Raw genomic sequence first — 21,425 nt, 5'->3', positions numbered from 1 at the left:
ACAGTTTAAAAAAAAAACCCTATTATACACATATATTTATCACACATTTGTCATCAATAGACACTTCTCAATAAATATAAATATGACATGAACTTCAGAAATTTTTCTAGATCCATACTGTTCTGTTACTCTCGTTTTTTTAGCAAAAATCCCACACTGATCCAACTTTATCTTGTCATTTTTCATAGTCTACTTTTTCCCAATAGGTGGCGCTGTAATCCATGTAAAATGCTCCCCAGTTCCTCAGCGGCCCAACCCTATGCCAGTCAAAACCGCGGGCTTAGGCTCGACTCTGCTGTAAACTGGTGCTATGGCACAGGCAAATCAAGCTGAAAAGCATGTGCGACATGTCTCTGGGTTATTTTATGGGAAAAGCCCAGAGAGGTGAGGTGACTTGCTTGAGATCACACAGCAAGTCTAGAACAAACTGTAACGTCTAGTTGGGACTTCTAGCTTGGAGTTCTGTGCTTTCTTTGTGTTTTCATTTACGACATCTCACGTGTGCTCAAATCAAAACAAATTCCTATTTGTGGTAGGGGCGTAAAAGAAATATCTTTTAAATGGTGCTTATTTCTTCCTCCCTCTTGTAGGAAAGTGTGATAGCATGGCCATTGAATGCTCTCTCTACAGGCTAAGAAGTATTCGTGTCAATCTTATCAGATTTCCCAAAATGAACATTTTGCTTTAAAAGTTTAGCCTGGAGAAAGGGAAAAGAGGAAAAAGGAACTAATACTTATTCAATGAGGAATAATTACCTATGAAGCAGATACCCGACTATACGATGAAGACCTATAATCATATACAAATGTACCCACATATTTCCTTATTCTATGTGGTTTCTATATCTATTTAGTCTATAGGCTCACTTTCATTAAAAATTAACTTTTCCCAAGTACTAGCAGACACCACTGCTTATGCTGTTGTGAAGTATAGCATCTTCTGAGAAGAGGAGCCACTAGTTCTGTAACAGTAGTATCCTTTAATGTTCATTTCTAGAAAGGCAAAGAACTGCTTTGTCTGGTGAAAAAGATGTTTATCGATTATATACATGATACACAGACACACAGAAACAGGTTGAGTATCCCTTATCCAACATTCTTGAGGCATGAAGTGTTTTCGATTTCACGTTTTTTTCAGATTTTGAAGTATTTGCATTACTCGAGTTGAGCATCCCTAATCTGGAAATCCAAAGTTTGAAATGCTCCAATAAACATTTCCTTTGAGCATCATATTTACACTCAAAAAGTTTTGGAATTTGAAGCATTTGAGATTTTGGATTTGGTATATACAGTCTATACATAGATGCACACATTTATATATGTGTGCAAACATATATACATACATACACATAGGCATACACACACATACATCTATACTACACCGTATCTTATATATAAATAAAGTATTTTAATTCTTCCTTCTTTCAGTCCAACCATCCATGATATTAGGATATGCAGAAATGCCCAAGAGTTTTCAGGTTAGCATGGCAACCCCCCTTAATGTAAGCAGAGCCTCACAAGGGCAAGATAGTAGAGACATGGTGACTTTTGGTCATTAAAGAGATGGCATCACTAAGTTCTGGTACCAAAAATAGTTGAGCTGGCAGATGGCTACCAACCTAATTCAGGATAATAAGTTTCTCCCTGAGCATAAAGTCTATGACCACCTCCAACCCCACTGTGTTTCCTAATCTGAACGAGCTCTTTGGTGAAAATCAATGTACAAACAAGTGCATTCTTCTGAAGATACCACTGCACACTCACATTCCCCAAAAGAGAACATCCTGAGCCCACCTGTGCATGAGATCTATGGGAGGACTTTCCAAAAATATTCCCCAAGAATACATTTTGAGTGGGAAAATTATTTCCGAAAAGTGAAGCGAGGCATATAAGTTTCTGAAATCTGTATTTCCGTCAAACACTGATAGTATTCTTCACAATAAAGGCATAAGAAATAATACTACACTATCAAAATAAATATACAAGAAATATTCAGACAAATTCAGAAAGCATGGTCTCAAAAAACTGCATTAAAGTCTTTGTTCAGAGTTACATATAGAACTCTATTTATCTAAGAAACCCTCACACAGTTAAAGTTACCTCCACCAAATTATTGTATTATTCTGTTGAGATTTTTCATATTCCTTTTATATGGTAGTAACAAAGTCATAAAGAAATTTTATTTTTGTCATTATGAGTTTTCCCATTAGGTAGTTAACATTTTTCAGTAGTAGTACATAATTTTCTATCTGAACATTTCTTTTTGTTGTTAAACAGTTTTGTGAAACAATGGGTCAGCAGCAGCTGTGACACTCAAGACATCCCTAATCACACTATTAAGATATCCCAAGTCACACTTGTAAGATATACCAAGTCAAACTCTGAAACATCTTGGATCGCATTAAGGTATCCCAGAATCACACTCCTAAGATATTCAGAATCACACAACTACTTTAAATCACAAACACTTAAAATAGAAAATTAGTCATAGCATCGATGAGTCATGCCTGAATTATAAAACTACTGTGAACAAAGTCCCTAAATGAAACCCCATAGTAAAAACACTGATATACAGGCTGGGCAACGTGGGGAAATCCCATCTCTACAAAAAATACAAGAATTAGCTGGGCATGGTAGCACACGCCTGTGGTCCTAGCTACTTGGGAGGCTGGGGTGAGAAGACTGCTTGAGCCTGGGAGGCAGAAGCTGCCGTGAGCCCAGATCTTACCACTGCACTCCAGCCTGGGTGACTGAAATCATGTCTAAACAAACAAACAAACAAAAACACCGATATAAATTCTACTCTCAGAAAAACTCTTCAGCCCTAAACAAAATTTAAAAAGCAATCGGAATTTGGGGCATTCCATTCCTACCTTGCTCTCTGCCTGGAGAAAATATCTTTACTTAAAAGATTCTGGGTAAACAACTAGGACTCATTCCAAGTGCTTCTTCACACCATTTATGTTGCTACCTCCATCTACACGTAAGGGTTTAGGAAGACAATATTCATTTTGATAAATTTATGAAATGCCTACTACATTGCAAGAAACTGTGCTAGGCACTATAAAGAAAAGTAATGATATTCTCATGGCTCTGTGGTTTCTTCAAAAGGTAAGACCCACACATACATTGCAGCATAGAACAATATGTAATAAATATGATATAAAGTGTCAGAAGAGTTTGGAAGCCAGAGTTAATCACTGATTCTGGGGAGATAAGGGAGCCTTTATATAAAATATATCACCTGAGCTATATAAACTAACTGTAGAAAATGAGGGTAGTGAGTTACACAAGAGGGAAAAAAAAGTTCATAAAGGTACTGAGGTAAAAGAAATGGAGTATTTGTAGAAGAACAACGGAAGAGCAAAGAGTCATGTGGTGAAGCTTAAGATACACAAAGGAGGGCCGGGCACAGTGGCTCATGCCTGTAATCCCAGCACTTTGGGAGGCCGAGGTAGGTGGATCACCTGAGGTCAGGAGTTCGAGACCAGCCTGGCCAAAATGGTGAAACCCCATCTCTTCTAAAAATACAAAAATTAGCTGGGCATGGTGGTGTTCATCTGTAATCCCAGCTACTTGGGACAATGGGGCAGGAGAATTCCTTAAACCTGGGAGGTGGAGGTTGCAGTGAGCCGAGATCCCGCCAAGGCACTCCAGCCTGGGTGACAGAGCAAGACTCTGTCTCAAAAAACAAACAAACAAAAAATACACAAAGGAAGGAGAGTGGTGGTGAAGGAAAAGCCTACTTAATTTTGTTGGAGAAAATAAGGTATCCCAATCTCCAGGCTAGGTAGTTTGGACTCCTTTAATTTGATATTGAATTGCTGTCCTGCAGTCTTTTATCAAAGGTAGTACCACAAACAGAGAGGCATTTTAGATTAATCTGAGGGTAAAAGGTCAATGAAGAGAGCTCAGGGTTAAGAAAAGCAGTTCCCAATTAAAAAAAAAAAAAAAAAAAAGAGAAAGCCAATAGGCGCCAAGCCCTGATAGTATTTCATTTAATCATATTTAATCCTATCAATTCACTTATAATACATTTTCATAGATAAAAAAACTGCAGCAATTCAACAACAGTTGGCCCAGAAACATAAAGCTGATTGATGGAAAGTTACTCAGATTTAGGGACCTGATGAGGCAAACATACTGGAAGGAGGTGGGAAAAATCTAGGGTGCTTGTAAGTACAAATGTAGGAGCAATGTTTGATGCAGAATCTATCAGGTATGAAGAAAAAATAGATATGAAGAAAATTTAGACATGAAGAAAAATGCAGCATCCTATATAACAGTCATAAATTAGACTTGAGGAGGATGAAGAACTAATTCAGTTAAAGAGAAAGTGGATAAGCTAGATGTTTAAAAAGGTGGTATTCAAATAAGGAACCCTAAGATCTCAGGAATGGAACCGTTTTAAAGTGATGAGATTCCACCATTCTCTGGTGGAAACAGGGAAGTTGACCATGGATCTTGGTTTCCACAGTTGAGGAAACAGAAGAAAAGTTAACTCGGGGTGGCATGTGGAAAAGTCTAAAATAACTATGACGGGTGACAGGATGGAGAGAAAAAACACGCTTCTGATGTTAAAGTCACTGAAGTTAAAAAAAAAAAATCTGAAGAACCCAGAGATTCACTGAGAGCAAACAGAGAATAAGGTAATATAAAAAGATGACTGGTAAATCCCCAAGAAGAAATTTTGAGGCCAGGCGCAGTGGCTCACGCTTGTATTCCCAGCACTTTGGGAGGCCGAGGCAGGCGGATCACAAGGTCAGGAGATCGAGACCACGGTGAAAGCCCGTCTCTACTAAAAACACAAAAAATTAGCCGGGCGTGGTGGTGGGCGCCTGTAGTCCCAGCTACTCGGAGAGGCTGAGGCAGGAGAATGGTGTGAACCCGGGAGGCGGAGCTTGCAGTGAGCCGAGATTGCGCCACTGCACTCCAGCTTGGGCGACAGAGCAAGACTCCGTCTCAAAAAAAAAAAAAAAAAAAGAAATTTTGAAGAGTATTTGTGATGAAACCAACGTGACCTGAAACCCTAATAGCCAGAAAAAAAGTAGACTTTTTTTTTTTACTTACTTTGAATTCAGGAAAAATAAAAAAAAATAAATAAAAAAGGAATTGCCTTTATTACCCCCAGCCAGATCCATTTTCCTTTTAAAACCAGAGTAACATTATTTCAAGAATTCATGATAATGGCCATTGTCTCTAACTTTCAAGATGTCTTTCTCACACATACGAGGCCATCCACAGCTGCAGGTGGGAGCCTACCACAGACAGTTTTCTCAATCTCATAAATAGGGTTCAATGTGTGATCTCCAAAATGACTTTCAATACAAAATAAATGGCAAAATGCAACTTCCTCAAATTTAATCAGAGTTAAATAATACGATATTATTTGCTAAAGCTGAACTATTTTGTTTTCATCTACTTTAAATAATCTGTAAAGTTACACATTATTTTAATGATAAATCTTAAAATTAAGGTTACCTAGAATGAGTTTTTCTAGACAACATCAGATTGTAGGAATGCAATACCTAATATATTCTTTTCCTTATACATAACACACACATACAAACAGAGAGAGAGAGAGAGAGCGCACGAGAGAGTGAGCTAAGGTCAAAACAGCTTAAATTTCTAAAACAGGATTCCTGATAACAAATAGGCAGTTGAAGGTGAAAGAACAAGACCAAGTCTATAGTTCATGTAACTTTCCACTTCAAAGTGAAATGGAAAATTACACTTGGCTTTGTTCCATTTTTCCAATTTTCACAAAGGTATTTAAAAATATCAGTCTTCTAAATCACATCTTTCCTTTTTGCTGGGATAAAGTTTGATTTTATTTTTCTACTTAATTCACCCACATTTTAAATAAATTAATTAAATCATTCAATGAAATAAAAAAACTGCCAATTAATTTACAGACAGATTTAACTGTTTTGATAAATACAAAAGTATTACATTTTAAGAGTAATAAAACTCTTAAAATTAAGAGTTTTGCAAACTTAAAGAAGCAGCTTAAAGTGGGAAGAACAATTTGAGAAGAAAAGGATAGGATTTTCCTGTGCGTCACTGGGCTTGTTTTCTAAGTTTGGTTTACAAAATCAATATAACTAATGGCCATTCCTCCAGGAAAGGCTTATTTTTAAAAACTTGTTAAATAACTAACGAGATATGAAAGGGTTCCAAATTTCAAGAGTCATTTAATTGGGTTTGTGGAATTCATAGCACTGATATTAAAACATTGATAGAAAGTTTTTAACACCATTTTAGCACTCTTTTTTTAACAGGTAACTAAACTGAGTGATAAATGAAGTGTTTTGTCAAAAAACAAACATTAAGACTTATATCACAGAGACTTTCAATGGTAGAGTAAGAAGGGGAGGTCCTGATATTTCATTCACTCCAGCGTACCTGCCATGAACAGTAGTAGATTTGATAATATCCCCAGGTAGGACCACTGAGAGTTCAACATCTTTATCTATCATGTTTTCTTTCTGTTCCATGATGAAAGCAGTGGATTCTACAGAATCAGCAGCTGAAGAGACATCAGTGTGTTTGGTCTCAGCTGGAGGAAGTGGTGCCTTGGCTTTTGGTTTTCTCCTAAAATATAAAGAAAACACAAAAAACACAAAATATTTTATTTTTAAGGTAACTTTTTAATATGATGTATTTTTATAAATATGATCTAGTAGTGGTTTTTCACATCTAGAAAAAATGTTCTACAACGTTAACTGTTAGTGTTGGATGATCGAATTAGGATTTTGTTTTCTTTTTCCAGTCAGCATTTTGTTTTGTTTTGAGTACTATGCCTACATTACTTGGACATAAAAAGAAACATGATAAAGAAATTTTATATTGGCCTCTATTACATTTAGTTACTGTGTGTTCACTATAGCAAGTCGAGGAAAATGTATTTTCTTTGGTTAGATAAATTACAAAACTCCTTAACGTTTCAGGATAGAGATCAGTATCTCACTCTCTCATTTCACAGTAACTCTTACCTTTGGGCCCTTCATCCTATTTGTTTCCGACGTAGAATGTTCCACCTCTCGTTTCAGATAAACCCTACCTTATCCTTCAAAGACTAGTTAAATCCACCCTGTTTACCCCAAACGACCCCTTCCACAGAATTTCTTCTTTCTTTGAATTGATATAGCACGTACCAATTCCATAGATGCAACTTTTTAGATTTTTTGGGGGGGTACCAGTTTCAACCCTCTACCTACATTTATAACTCCCTGCAAAAAAGAAGCATGAAGCATTTTAGCCAGATGTGGTGGCACACAGCAGAGATTCCAGCTACTCGGCAGACAGGTGGGGGGATCCATTGAGTCCCAGGGTTTGAATCCAGCCTGGGCAACATGGTGAGACCCTATCTCAAAGAATGAAAGCAAGAAAGCAGCATGGTGTGGATGGCTGTATTTCCCGCTGCACATAGATGGCTATTTCCCACGGTACCTAGCAATGAACTATGATGGGTTGTTTGATAAATAATATATCTGCTTCAATGAAAAACATTACTAATAATTTTCTAATAAATATTTTTGCATCACTAAGACAACCTCTTAACTAACTTATAACAGAAATAGTAGACATTCTGAACTTACATAGGCCAATCCAATGATTTCATGGGTTGAAAAAATAAAATGTGAAAATAAACTATAAGTAAGGACATATTTATGGTTTTATTTAAAACACTGTGAATTAAAGTTTTTGAAAATATTTCCTTTATAAAAGGCTAATTGGTTTTAGAAAAATGAATACTACTCCTTTCTACTCAGAAAAATACAGATTTCAGTTCCTCCCATCCTTACTTGCTAGGCAAACATAAGAACCAAACAAGATCAAAAGGCTTCTTTGTAAGTAAATATATAACATCCACCTATTCGGTATTTTCAAAATTTAAGGTCTCACAACTCCAACTCCTTTAACATACGACTCATCATGAAAAGACTGAAGCAAGGTTCCTACACTGTACATTCATTTACAAAAATAACAAGCCCTTAACTCTTAGTGGTATAATAATAGAAACATATTGTACTTCAGAAAAGACTTATTTTACAAGAGCAACAAAACTACATTTTAAAAAACTGTTACAATGAATAAAAGCTTATAAAAATCCCTGTAAAGAAGAATGCCCCCCAATTTCAAATTTCAATTTTGAAATCTGCGGAAATTGACCACTCATGTATAACAAATACTTATTTTATAACAGACAATTATCAGAGCAGATTCAGCTAAACACAGGAAAGGTAAAGATGAGTAAGACTCAGTTCCTATTCCTGCAGGGTTCATAGCCCCAAAGGATTGACAGGCAGGCAAAATTACCATCAAGTTTGATGACTGCTCTAACACAGGTATGCAGATGGTGCAGCTGCGGGTCACAGGAAGAAAATGCAACTTTCTTAGGAATCCAGAAATGTCTTACAGATGGGAAACATGAGCTGGGTTTTGGAGAATGAATAGAAACACACAGAAAAAGGCAAGAAATAACTGATATTTTTGGCAGAGAAAAGTGAATAGAGCCATAAAAGAAAATGGTACTTTTTAGAATTAAATGGTTTGGTAAAATTGCACAGAGAAGTCAAAAGAGATGAGAAATCAGTGAATCGACTGAAACATTTTATAAGTAAGAGAATTCAGTAAGGTAGGTTGGTACAAAGTTCATATATGAAAGTGTCAATAGCCTACCTAAATATCAGCAAAAACTCATCAGAAAGTACAATGAAAGAAAAAGTAACTTTGGTAATAGCAACAAAAATGAATTTTAAAAAGACTCTCCAAGTATTCCCATCTCAGTCAATCACATTTCTTTCATTTGTCCAGGCCAAAAATCCTTGTTCTCATAAACATACATCTAATCCATCTACAAATTCCGCCAGCTCTATATCATAAGTAGACCCAGAATCCACCAACCACCTGGATCACCAAATACATCTGCTCAAGCTGCCAACTGGTGTCCCTGCTCCCAACCTTGTCACTTCGTAATCTGGTCTCAACGAAACAACCAGGGTGATCTTTTTAAAATACAAATTAGAAGACTAAACTTTCAGGGGTCATTTCTATAGTTCATTACTAGAGAAGTTTCTCTGAATGTGTGGAAAAATAAGTCAATAAAATAATAAAATAAAATACAAGTCAGATCACTGCCTCACTTCTCACATTCTCCAATGGTTTCTTGCCTCAACCAGAAAAGATCTGGAGTGCTATACAAATGTTCCTCCACTTACGATGGGATTGCAACCTGATAAATCCACCCTAAATTGAAAATATAAGTCCAAATGTACCAAATACCCCCAATAAACCCATCATAGAATCAGAAAATCATAATTCAAACCATCATAAATCCAGATGTCCCTCAATTTATGACGAGGTTACATTCTGACAAACCCACAATAAAGTTGAAAAATCATACATCAAATCATCGCAAGCAGGAGACCATCTGTAATAGGTCCTTCCTTCCTCCCTTACCTCCGGCCTCTCCAGTCCCCTATCTAACACTTTCTCCCTAAGCTCACTGCATTCCAATCTCAGGACTCTTGCCTTTTCCTTGAACACATCCAGAATACCAGGCCCTCTACAGAGTCTGCTCCTGACCTTCACACCCCCATCTCTCTGCTTTACTTTTGGCCATAGGGTTAATGAGCAACATACTTATGTCTCCTTCTGTTAAAGGGTAATTAATTCCATGAGAGTAGGGACTTGTCTCCACCATCTTGTCCACACATTTGCAAATACACAGAATCTCTGGGACCATGCCTGCTGCATAGTAGGCACTGATATTTGCTGAAAGAGTGAATTCAATGACTACTTTCCACAGAAGATGCACTACCTAAGCCTAAAATTGGGAAGGAAAAGAGTCCTTACCACCAAAAAATAAAATGAGCTTTCATATCAGGATTACTTGTCTGGGATTTTTTTAAATTAAATGATTATGTTTTATACTTTACAAGATGAATGAAAAATACACACTGGCTTTATCAGCAAGGGATAACTGAGAACTTCGTAATTCTGAGGAAGTATTCCCTGTCTATTGCACACTGCAGTGAACTCCTCTCACTCACAGTTTTGATGTCTGTGTGTGACAGTTTTACTTCCTCAGGTAGTTTGAGTCTATGATGAAAATCCATCTCTAATCACTATACATAAGCCAGTTTCTTTTAAGACGGGGAAAGTAGGACAAAGCACTAGTTGAAAAACCATTCACACAGAACTTTTTTTTAAGACAGGGTCTGGCTCTGTCACCTAGGCTGGAGTGCAGTGGAACGGTCTCAGCTCGCTGCAGCCTGTATCTCCCAGGTTCAAGCGATTCTTGTGCCTTAGCCTCCTGGGTAGCTGGGACTACAGGCACACACCCAGCTCATTTTTGTATTTTTACTAGACACCGGGTTTTGCCATGTTGGCCGGGCTGGTCTTGAACTCCTGGACTCAAGCAATCCTCCCACCTCAGCCTCCCAAAGTGCTGGGATTACAGGCATGAGCCACCACACCGAGGCATTTACATAAGACTTCTAGGAAAAACATCCTAATGTTCTCAGTTGTTATTTCAATTTAATAATGTATGTTACTTTTGTTCCTGAAAAATGGAAAGCACTGTGAATAAGACCAACATCCTTCCACAATGAATGCGCAATACAACTGAGAAGATGCAATGCGTAATTAAATAATACAAAACGAAAAAGAAGGGTCATCAAACAGATGGCAACTTTGAAAATTTAGGTCAATGAAAGCCAGCTGAGACCAGCTGTGTGGGGTGGGGAGCAGGATCAAGGCATGCTTCAAAGAGAAAAGACAAGAGACTCAGGTCTTGAAAGAAAAGTAGAATTTTGATAAGCAGAGCCTGTACGATCAATTATATGTTAGTTCCCAATTGTGATACATACACATTAAATTTAGGAATGTGTTTATCTAGTTTGCTTACTACATAGTCCAGTCTAGTGAAAAGAATACCAGATGGAAGCCTGGATTTGGCCTGAATCCTAAGTAGCTTTAAGACTAACTTATTTGACCTTTTAGTCACCAGCGAAATTTTGAAAATATCTTTTACTTACTCACAACTCTACTAATATTAATTTTTCGGTCAGAGGCTCTGAAGTAATAACAAAATTGTCACCCAAAGTTAAAAGTACAGTGAAAATAATCAAACGTTTATTATCATCTAAATATAGGAAATTCTGATAAAACTAAAGAGAAAAAAGTAAATTAACATTCAATAACAACCATACTTAAGAATACTAAGTTTTAAAAATATTTAAAAATCACAGTAACTGCCATTGAAACCTCCTCACCCCTTTTAAACAGGGATGTTTGAGCCAGTTTCCTTATCAAATAGATTTTCAATATGCTCTTCTTCACCGGTGGCCCTTGTTTGACTATCAGCCTACTTTTGAGAGGGTTTTCCCCTTAACAGTAAACAATAGCAAATTTCACATAAGGTAGGTGGAGGGGAGGTTATACTGGAAAGATATTTATAATAAGAAAACTCCCCCACATCAGGGCAAAAATTCATTATTCAAGCTTAAAAATAACAAGCTACAGTAAATTATTGCTTATGCAAATCATTGCTTTATTAAAATTATCTCAATATTATACTCATTTTTAATAATGAGAATTAAGGCAAAATTTGCATTACTCAATAATATATTTTGAAAATATCATAACCTCATTTTAACACAGAATTCAATTAGTGTCCTACTATTACTGCTGATTGGTCTTTTCATCATCTTGATTTACAGGGCACTCCAAAATCATGTGCCTTAATGTCAATATAATATCCTTAAAATAGATCAAAAGGGGGAATAAAAGAGCTCAGCGAAACATAATTCTAGTCTTGATTTGAAAAAGCAAAGGTTTAAAATGCTATATGAGATATATTTACATCCTTAATAAGCTACTCAACTCCAATGGGCTCTCATCAGTTTGCTATATTTATCATATTTATAAAGTATTCTTATAGATTCATTCAGAAAAGTGCTATACAAAAAATACGGATTCAATATTAAAGACAAAAATATAAGAGTGAATTCTGTCTTAAAACAATAGGGTTTTTAAGTATTCGGTCTAAAGACAAAAAATAAATTTAACAGTAACCCTCTCTCAGCACAGAGGGCGATTAAACATAGGATTTATTGTGGTAAGTGTTGATGAGGCAGTCCTTCAAAATAACTGGTAGTGTTTTCATGGCCACTAAACTATGTATTTCAATTATAAATTGAAAACCAATTTCTCAACAAAATTTCCCAGTTTCTCTGTCTGGGTTTAATGAAACAACAGAAGAATTTTTTAAATAAGATTTGTTCAGAAGTGGGCATAACATTGTATTATGTGCTCAAGGGAATACAATTAAAAACAATAAAGCCCTCTTTTCTTGATGAGCCTAATTTCAAAGAGTGAGTATGTCGAAAGGGCTTGAAAAGATATGCAATAATGAAAATCGACAAGGAGAAACGCAAAACATTATATGACTCTCATATTACATTTTTTTCTCAAGGTTGCCAATAACTTATGAGGATCCAAATCATAGACAATTATCTGTCTCATCTTGGTCACACTGAGCACTATTTCACAGCCACTCAAGTCCTCTGTGAGGGATTGTCTTCCCTTGGCTTCTTTGTGTGGGCACACAATCTATTGTTCTCTTCCTTCTTCACTGCCACTCCTCAGTCTCCCCATCCTCACCTCCTCTGATTTCTAAATGTTGGGGCAACCCCAGGGTCCATTCTCTGCCTTTTTCTCTTCTTTCTACAACCTCCACCTCCAAGGGACTTCATAAAAGCCCATGGCATCAAATATCACTATATGTCAGTGGCTGTCAAATTCCCATCTCCAACCTGACTTGTTTATTGAGCTCTGACTTTTATTCCCAACAATCTCATGGTTATCTCCATTTGGATGTCCCATAGGTATCTCAAATGTTATATAACCAAAACTTGATTCTCCTCTTCATCTCTAATCCTCATTCTCACACAAACCTACTCTATATTATTCCCCATCTCTACAAATGGCTCCACTAACCACCCAGTTAACTCAAGCAAAAAAACTCCAGCAGGCATACTTTAATTCCTCTCTGTCCTTTATCTCCTATTTCCAATACGTTAACAATTCCCCTGGGATCTAAACTCTTAAAACATATCCTGAACTTCTCTACTTTTCACCAGCTCCCTGCTACCACCCTGGTAATTAAGGCATCATCTTTTCTTGCCCAAACTGCTTCAAAAGCCTTTTCACTGGTCTCTCCCGTTTCTCCTCTTGTCCCTTAAAATCTATTCTCTCCTGTAGTAGTCAGAGTGAACTTTTAAATATGTATGCCATTAGGTCAGTGGAGGAGAAAAACAAGAAAAAGGACATAAATCAGATCACATCTCTCTGATCCTTCACTGGCCTTCCAACACATTGATGAACCCAAATTCTTTTCCTTGGCTTGCAGGCCCCAAATGAGCTAGCCTGGTGGTTCTCAAAGTATGGTTTCAGAGGAGCAGCCGTAGTACTTGGCCGCCGTACCCCTGAGACATACATAATCAGAAACACTAAGGGCAGGGCCTTACAATCCACATTTGACAACCCTCCACGTGATTCTGATGTATGCTAAAGTCTGAGAACCAATGAGCCAACCTCAGCTCCCCTCGTTACTCCCAGTTTCAATGCCCCGTGTAATTCACACTGGCATTCTTTCCTGAAATAGACCCAGTCTCTTCACATCCAAGAGCCTTCCACAGCTTTGCCCTTGGTCCAAAATGCTTTTAACCAGAAAACTTCAAATTGCATGCTCCTTGAGGTCATTCAGAATTCAGATAAAATATTTCCTCCTCTTAGAGGTATTCTCTAATGACTCAAAAAAGGTAGCAAGGCCCACCCCACCCATCGTGGCCCACCCCTCACATTGCCCTGCTTGGTCCCCATCACATTCATCACTATCTGAAATCATCCTGCTTATTTACTTATTTCCTTGTTTTTTATTTGACCCCAGAACAAAAATTCCTGGAGGGCTGGGACCTGGCCTGTCTCATTCTCTGCTGGCACTTAGAACTATAACTGGCACAAGATGGGGTTCTCTATGAGCATTTTTTTTTTATTCAGTTGAGGAAGGAAGGGAGGGAAGGTCATATTAGTTTCATCAGTTCATAGGAGAGCAAAAACTTGGTGGGTTGCTGAGAGTCAACCTATTCTATAGCCAGAGGTATAAGAAGTCATTCAAGTCATTCATGAATATCTACTGCTAAGTCCTATAAAGGTGCTTTTGGTCTACATTTAATCTTAGGAGGCCACTGCCACTGCCATTTAGCTGGGGTTTACAGAGGTTTAAGAAATTTGCCCCAAAGTGCATAGAACATGGGACAATTACAAATGAAAACTCACCAAATCCCCCCGCCAATAACTCTAGCAAAGGCCACCCAAATAAGTCCCAATGTTTAAATAAGCCCCAAAGACATCCACATGGATAAAAGAGCTCAATCCTCACGAAGTTTCTAAATGGTTTTCCTATTTGGGGAAAGGACTAAATTGGGATTGACAAAATTTTAGATTGTATGAAGACTCCCTCATTGTTCCCAGATGCTCAGTAATTTGCCTGAAGCCATATAATCTGTGGGATGGGATTCAAATGTTTCATCTGTAGCTTCCTTTGACCAATGAGAATTATGATTAATATCAGAAAAGAATAATTTTTCATTTTTAGGAATGGGACTCATCTTTCAGTTATACTTGGTATAATGTACCAAGCAAAGAGGCAGTGCGTATTCTTCACATCAAAGCAGCACATATGGAATGCTAGTGTCATGTCCCAACAGTAAAAGCCACAAAGAACACAAGAAAAAATAGTTTTTATCCAGTATCAACAGCAGCTAATCCTTGAATGTTGACTGTCTGTTAGAAAATGTTTTTTACCTGCACTAACTCATGTCCTTACTACACTATATGAAGCAAGTGCTACCACCTCCACATTCCAGACGAGGGTGACATGCAGAGAGATTAAGGAACTTGCCTAAGGTTCCTTAGCCAGTAAGTGGTGGAGCTGAAATTTAGATCCAAGGTGTCTGATTCTAAAGTCAGTGCTCTTTACTACCACATTACATCATTTCTTTGAGATCTTAAACATTCATCAAAATAAACAAAACAACAAGTGAATGAGCAAAAGCCAGGTAGTGAAGGAGAAAAAAAAATGTGGTTATTGAATATCTTCTTCTAAGTCCTGTACAGGTGCTTTTTGTCTACATTTAATCTTATGAGGCAGTTGCCACTGCCATTTAGCTGGGGTTTACAGAGGTTTAAGAAATTTGCCCAAAAGCACAGAGAACATGGGACAACTACAAATGAAAACCCACCAAATCCACGCTCCCCGCCCCCCAGTAACCCTAGCAAGGGCCATAAGCCTCAACATTTAAACAGGAAGGCAGATGCCAAATGTACCCATACCGCAGCCATACCACTGAAACAGCTACTTCCCCAGGTGAGGTTGGAGAAACAATATACTGGACATCAAAAGGCCTGGGAGTATCCTAAATGGCCACTTGTGTTACCATAAGTAAATCACTTAATTTCTCTGGTCTTCCATTTTCTCATTTACAAAATACAGGTATTGAACAAGATGATCCCATGCCCCTTTACCTCTAACATAAAATATTTAAGCACAATTTTGTTTAGAGACTGGAAATGGAGATAATATAGTTAGGACTAGGGTCAGGGCAGGGCACAGTGGCTGCACTAATTTACAAGTAGCATTTGGTTGAAAGAGTCACATGGACAGGATGCCCATTCCTAGGGAGTTCTTCCTTTGCTGAGAACACTTCTGCCCCTGGTCAGGAAAGGGTCTCCTCTGAGGCTCATAGGAAATGGAAGCCTGGAAAATGGGATCCATTTCCAAGTGCTTTTCTCTCTCTTGGCATTCACACTAGGAAAAAATGAAGGGAATGGCAAACCCAAAGGAAAATTTTGAAAAGCTCTTGTTTCAGTCTCCCACATTCAATTATTTTACATTTCAACACCTAGAATACCAAGTCCCTATGACAAGCCATTCATCACTTCAGGCTTTCTGCCCCCATAGCACCTCCACTCAAGTCTGACCAATAATCCATAGTCACATCAATTACATCCCATGTTCCTGCCACCTTAGATCTCTCTCTCCAAGGTACACAGAAAAAAAAAATGCAGAGATTTCTATTATCTTATATACGACTCGCCTGATTCTTCCAAGTACTCTTCCAAGTACCTCGTCATTACCCTCCCTTCTTCTGCAGCAAAACTTCTAGGACTCTGCTGTCCAATATGGCGGCCATGTAGCTACTGAGCACTTGAAGCATAATTAGTGTGACTGAGGGACTAGTTTTAGTTTATTTCGTTTTAATTTGAATTTTAATACTGATACTTGATTCAGTTATTGGAAAATGTTTAAGTATATTTGGGATAACTTGAGTATGGGAATCTTTTTTTTTTTAAGACAGAGTCTCACTCCGTCACCCAGGCTGGAAGGCAGTGGTGTGATCTCAGCTCACTGCAACCTCCGCTTCCTGGGTTCAAGCAATTCTCATGCCTCAGCCTCCTGAGTAGCTGGAATTATAGGCATGCATCACCACGCCCAGCTAATTTTTGTAGAGACAGGGTCGCACCACGTTGGCCAGGCTAGCCGTGAACTCCTATCCTCAAATGATCCACTTGCCTCGGCTCCCCAAAGTGCTGGAGTTACAGGTGTGAGCCACCGTGCTGGCCCAGAATCTATTTTTTCAAGTACAAATTTCATGACATCTAAATACAGATCAGGTATTTCCAATGAAAATATAACATCTGAGTTGAGAAGTGCTATAAGTGTAAAATATACACTATATTCCATAGACTTAGTAAAAGGTATTAAATATCTATTGGTAATTATTGTATGTTGACTACATGTTAAAATAATATTTTTATTATTATACTTTAAGTTTTAGGGTACATGTGCACAATGTGCAGGTTGGTTACATATGTATCCATGTGCCATGTTGGTGTGCTGCACCCATTAACTCATCATTTAGCATTAGGTATATCTCCTAATGCTGTCCCTCCCTCCTCCCCCCACCCCACAACAGTCCCCAGAGTGTGATGTTCCCCTTCCTGTGTCCATGTGTTCTCATTGTTCAATTCCCAACTATGAGTGAGAACATGCGGTGTTTGGTCTTTTGTCCTTGTGATAGTTTACTGAGATTGATGGTTTCCAGTTTCATCCATGTCCCTACAAAGGACATGAACTCATCATTTTTTATGGCTGCATAGTATTCCATGGTGTATATGTGCCATATTTTCTTAATCCAGTCTATCGTTGTTGGACATTTGGGTTGGTTCCAAGTCTTTGCTATTGTGAATAGTGCTGCAATAAACATACGTGTGCATGTGTCTTTATAGCAGCATGATTTATAGTCCTTTGGGTATATACCCAGTAATGGGATGGCTGGGTCAAATGGTATTTCTAGTTCTAGATCCCTGAGGAATCGCCACACTGACTTCCACAATGGTTGAACTAGTTTACAGTCCCACCAACAGTGTAAAAGTGTTCCTATTTCTCCACATCCTCTCCAGCACCTGTTGTTTCCTGACTTTTTAATGATCGCCATTCTAACTGGTGTGAGATGGTATCTCATTGTGGTTTTGATTTGCATTTCTCTGATGGCCAGTGATGATGAGCATTTTTTCATGTGTTTTTTGGCTGCATAACTGTCTTCTTTTGAGAAGTGTCTGTTCATGTCCTTTGCCCACTTTTTGATGGGGTTGTTTTTTTCTTGTAAATTTGTTTGAGTTCATTGTAGATTCTGGATATTAGCCCTTTGTCAGATGAGTAGGTTGCGAAAATTTTCTCCCATTCTGTAGGTTGCCTGTTCACTCTGATGGTAGTTTCTTTTGCTGTGCAGAAGCTCTTTAGTTTAATTAGATCCCATTTGTCAATTCTGGCTTTTGTTGCCATTGCTTTTGGTGTTTTAGACATGAAGTCCTTGCCCATGCCTATGTCCTGAATGGTATTGCCTAGGTTTTCTTCTAGGGTTTTCATGGTGTTAGGTCTAACATGTAAGTCTTTAATCCATCTTGAATTAATTTTTGTATAAGGTGTAAGGAAGGGATCCAGTTTCAGCTTTCTACATATGGCTAGCCAGTTTTCCCAGCACCATTTATTAAATAGGGAATCCTTTTCCCATTGCTTGTTTTTGTCAGGTTTGTCAAAGATCAGATAGTTGTAGATATGCGGCATTATTTCTGAGGGCTCTTTTCTGTTCCATTGATCTATGTCTCTGTTTTGGTACCAGTCCATGCTGTTTTGGTTACTGTAGCCTTGTAGTATAGTTTGAAGTCAGGCAGCGTGATGCCTCCAGCTTTGTTCGTTTGGCTTATGATTGACTTGGCGATGTGGGCTCTTTTTTGGTTCCATAGGAACTTTAAAGTAGTTTTTTCCAATTCTGTGAAGAAAGTCATTGGTAGCTTGATGGGGATGGCATTGAATCTATAAATTACCTTGGGCAGTATGGCCATTTTCACGATATTGATTCTTCCAACCCATGAGCATGGAATGTTCTTCCATTTGTTTGTATCCTCTTTTATGTCATTGAGCAGTGGTTTGTAGTTCTCCCTGAAGAAGTCCTTCACGTCCCTTGTAAGTTGGATTCCTAGGTATTTTATTCTTTGAAGCAATTGTGAATGGGAGTTCACTCATGATTTGGCAAAATAATATTTTTATATACTCAGTTTAAGGAAATACATTTACCATGGTGGGCTGCCTCTAAGATGATCTCCAATGACTTTGCTTCCTTGTGCATTCTCCTCCCTTTGAATGTGGGCTGGACTTAGTGACTCACTTCCAGTAAACAGAATGCAGCAACAGTGATGGGCTGTCATTTCTGAGATTAAGTTATGAAAAGACCATGGTGTTGTTTTAGGTACCCTCCTGCTCTGAGAGAATCCAGCTGCCCTATGGGGAGTCTCATGTGGCAAATGACATCTCAGGCCAATAGTCAGAAGAGTGAGCTTGGAAGCAAATATCTCCCCAGTAGAGATTTGAGCCCCAGCCTACACCTTGACTGCAGTCTCACCACTCAACCAGCAAACTAGAGAATGACAGTTCTACATACACCCTGTACCTGAGTTTCAGTTTCAGGTGATTCAACATACTTGGTGTGCTCTAAAGCACTGTTCCTGGTATGACTTACATTTAGAGCACATTCTCTTTGCAATCCAAGAACCTTTCTTGTTTCACACATAAAAGTCCATTTTAAATTCTTTTAGGATCTTGTCTATATTTAAAGGAAACATGTAAATCGTTTTGTTCAATAATTAGCTATGATGATCTATCACACCCATCTCTGTGTGACGATGAAGTGGAGCAAATCCAAAGACAAGACACAGGTTTCCGGCTGGGTGCAGTGGCTCACACCTGTAATCTTAGCATTTTCGGAGCCCATGGCAGGAGGATCACTTGAACCCAAGAGCCTGGATAACATAATAATACTTCATCTCTACCAAACAAATTTAAAAAATAGCCTGGCATGCTGGTATGCACCTCCAGTCTCAGCTACTCGGTAGGCTGAGCTGGGAGGATCACTTAAGCCTGGGAGGTCAAGGCTGCAGTGAGCTATGATTATGCCACTGCACTCCAGCCTAGGTGACAGAGCAAGACCCTGTCTGAAATAAATATATAAAAATGTTTTAAAATGTTGTTTTTAAAGACACAGGTTTCCCTCTAGCATGTAGAGTATGGCAGAAAGAGTAAAGACGTAGCCAAGTGACTAGCACAATGCAGGAGTGAAATACCCCAGGGTACCTTGTGCATAGTTTCCAAAGTACCACCTTATCCGCCAGAAAAAATTTTTGAGGCAAAAACCATTAACATAATTTTGGCATTTTTGATTAGTACATTACCTTCTGCAGAGTATGTTCAATTAATTCCTAAAGAATGAATCTACTTAAATATAGTTTCATTAGGTTGATTCATTTTTTGTTGTTATACCGCTCTCAAATCTTCCCCTTTTACTATTTTTAAGGAACATAGCAATTATGTAAAGTGGGCCACAGGAACACAATAGAACCTCTTTGTATCATTAGACCTTTGAGAATAAGGTTAGCGTGAGTACATGAAGCTTTATTGTAATTTAGTTGTCATATACCCAGAAAGGCATAACCTGCTCTGTGTTCTAACTCATGTAATAAAAGGGTCATGTAGGTAATGACAGGATTCTTTAAATTTAATTTAGGTCTCAACTCAAAAGCTGTTATTTCTTAAGTGAAATTAGATAGTTCACTTGCTTCTAAATGCCCTTTTAAATTCATGTAAACAAGTGACAGTATTTATCATCCTGTCATACTTTTCATGTATATATAAAAAATCACTATGCTGTGTAAGGGTGGTTCCCAAATACATCTTAGAAGTTGTTCTGACTCAGGCTTAGTTATCATTTCAGACCTTTAAAAGACATAGGGCCAGCTTTTGTTCACCTTACTCTAAATACATTCTATACATATAGTACACATATACACATATACAAATGTGTGAGTATACATATGTGTGTATATGGTAGCATGAGAGAGAGAGAGTGACAGAGGGAGAGCGAGAGCGAGAGTGAGGGAATGTGCTAGTGAGCACCATAAGCACTTATTTTCCTTTGGCTTTCACTAGAGGTCTATTCCAAATTCACTTGCCAAGTAACTTTTCCTGAAGCAACTCTTATTCTCCTATTTTAAGCAGATACGTACTCCAGTAGAAAACATATAACTCCTAAAAATAATTCTGGTGAGGAAAAGTTTAATATTCACTATGATAGCCACTTACTGAGATGCTAAGTAACATAATTCTCTCTCTCCATTCCCCCTCTACTCATCATCACCAGGTAATTTCTAGGGAAATTTCTTCAACATTTAGTAATATCCTAATAATATTTTCAATTCCAAAACCCTGGTTTCTATTTTTCGTTTTGCTTATACTATCTAAAATAGTTAAAAAATGGCAAAATATATTTTTATAAAAGTTGATAGAGTAATAGTTTACTCCTAAGCAGCATCTCTAGGTCAATAAACTTATTCTAATGTCTATAAATTTAAAATAAGTGCTTTAGATAATCGTCGTATAATTTGGCCTTCACTGTTTTTGGTGGGGACATGTGGGGGATATGGCAGGGAGAAAACAAAAATATCTAGCTCACTAAATACATACAGTGTAATCTTCCAGTGACAACATTAATGCATTCCAGAAAGGCACAGGGTAATAAAAAAAAGATACATACTTGCAATTAAAAAGGAAAAAAAAATCTACATACTAATCACCAAGAGTTATTGATAAAAAATCAAGATTCAGAGTCAGAGATCGTGGTTTGTGTCTGGGTCTGCACAAATTAGTTATTAGGTCATTTGATCTCACTGGAACTTGAATTGCAAAACTGGAATAACACTTCCTGCCTCTCAAGGTTGCTGAGAGGGTTAAATGGGTAAGGT

The 21,425-nt window shown here is 37.8% G+C and overlaps 1 protein-coding gene and 1 pseudogene across 10 annotated transcripts in view; one reads left to right on the top strand and one right to left on the bottom strand.

Annotated features, from left to right (window-relative positions):
* The window catches only part of COBLL1 (cordon-bleu WH2 repeat protein like 1), a 159,452-nt gene that overhangs the window by 52,585 nt on the left and 85,442 nt on the right, over positions 1-21,425 (bottom strand). For all 10 annotated transcript variants that reach the window (XM_055291937.2, XM_063609447.1, XM_063609448.1 and 7 more), the window contains one exon: positions 6,405-6,593. In XM_055291937.2, the coding sequence (XP_055147912.1) occupies positions 6,405-6,593 (189 nt within the window). The remainder of the gene's footprint in view (positions 1-6,404; positions 6,594-21,425) is intronic.
* LOC129490956 (uncharacterized) lies at positions 9,031-9,108 on the top strand (annotated as a pseudogene).

Source organism: Symphalangus syndactylus, chromosome 9, assembly GCF_028878055.3.
Source record: "Symphalangus syndactylus isolate Jambi chromosome 9, NHGRI_mSymSyn1-v2.1_pri, whole genome shotgun sequence".
Classification (NCBI taxonomy): Eukaryota; Metazoa; Chordata; class Mammalia; order Primates; family Hylobatidae; genus Symphalangus; species Symphalangus syndactylus.
The sequence above is the reverse complement of the archived record's forward strand: the minus strand, read 5'-3'. Positions and strand labels throughout refer to the sequence as shown.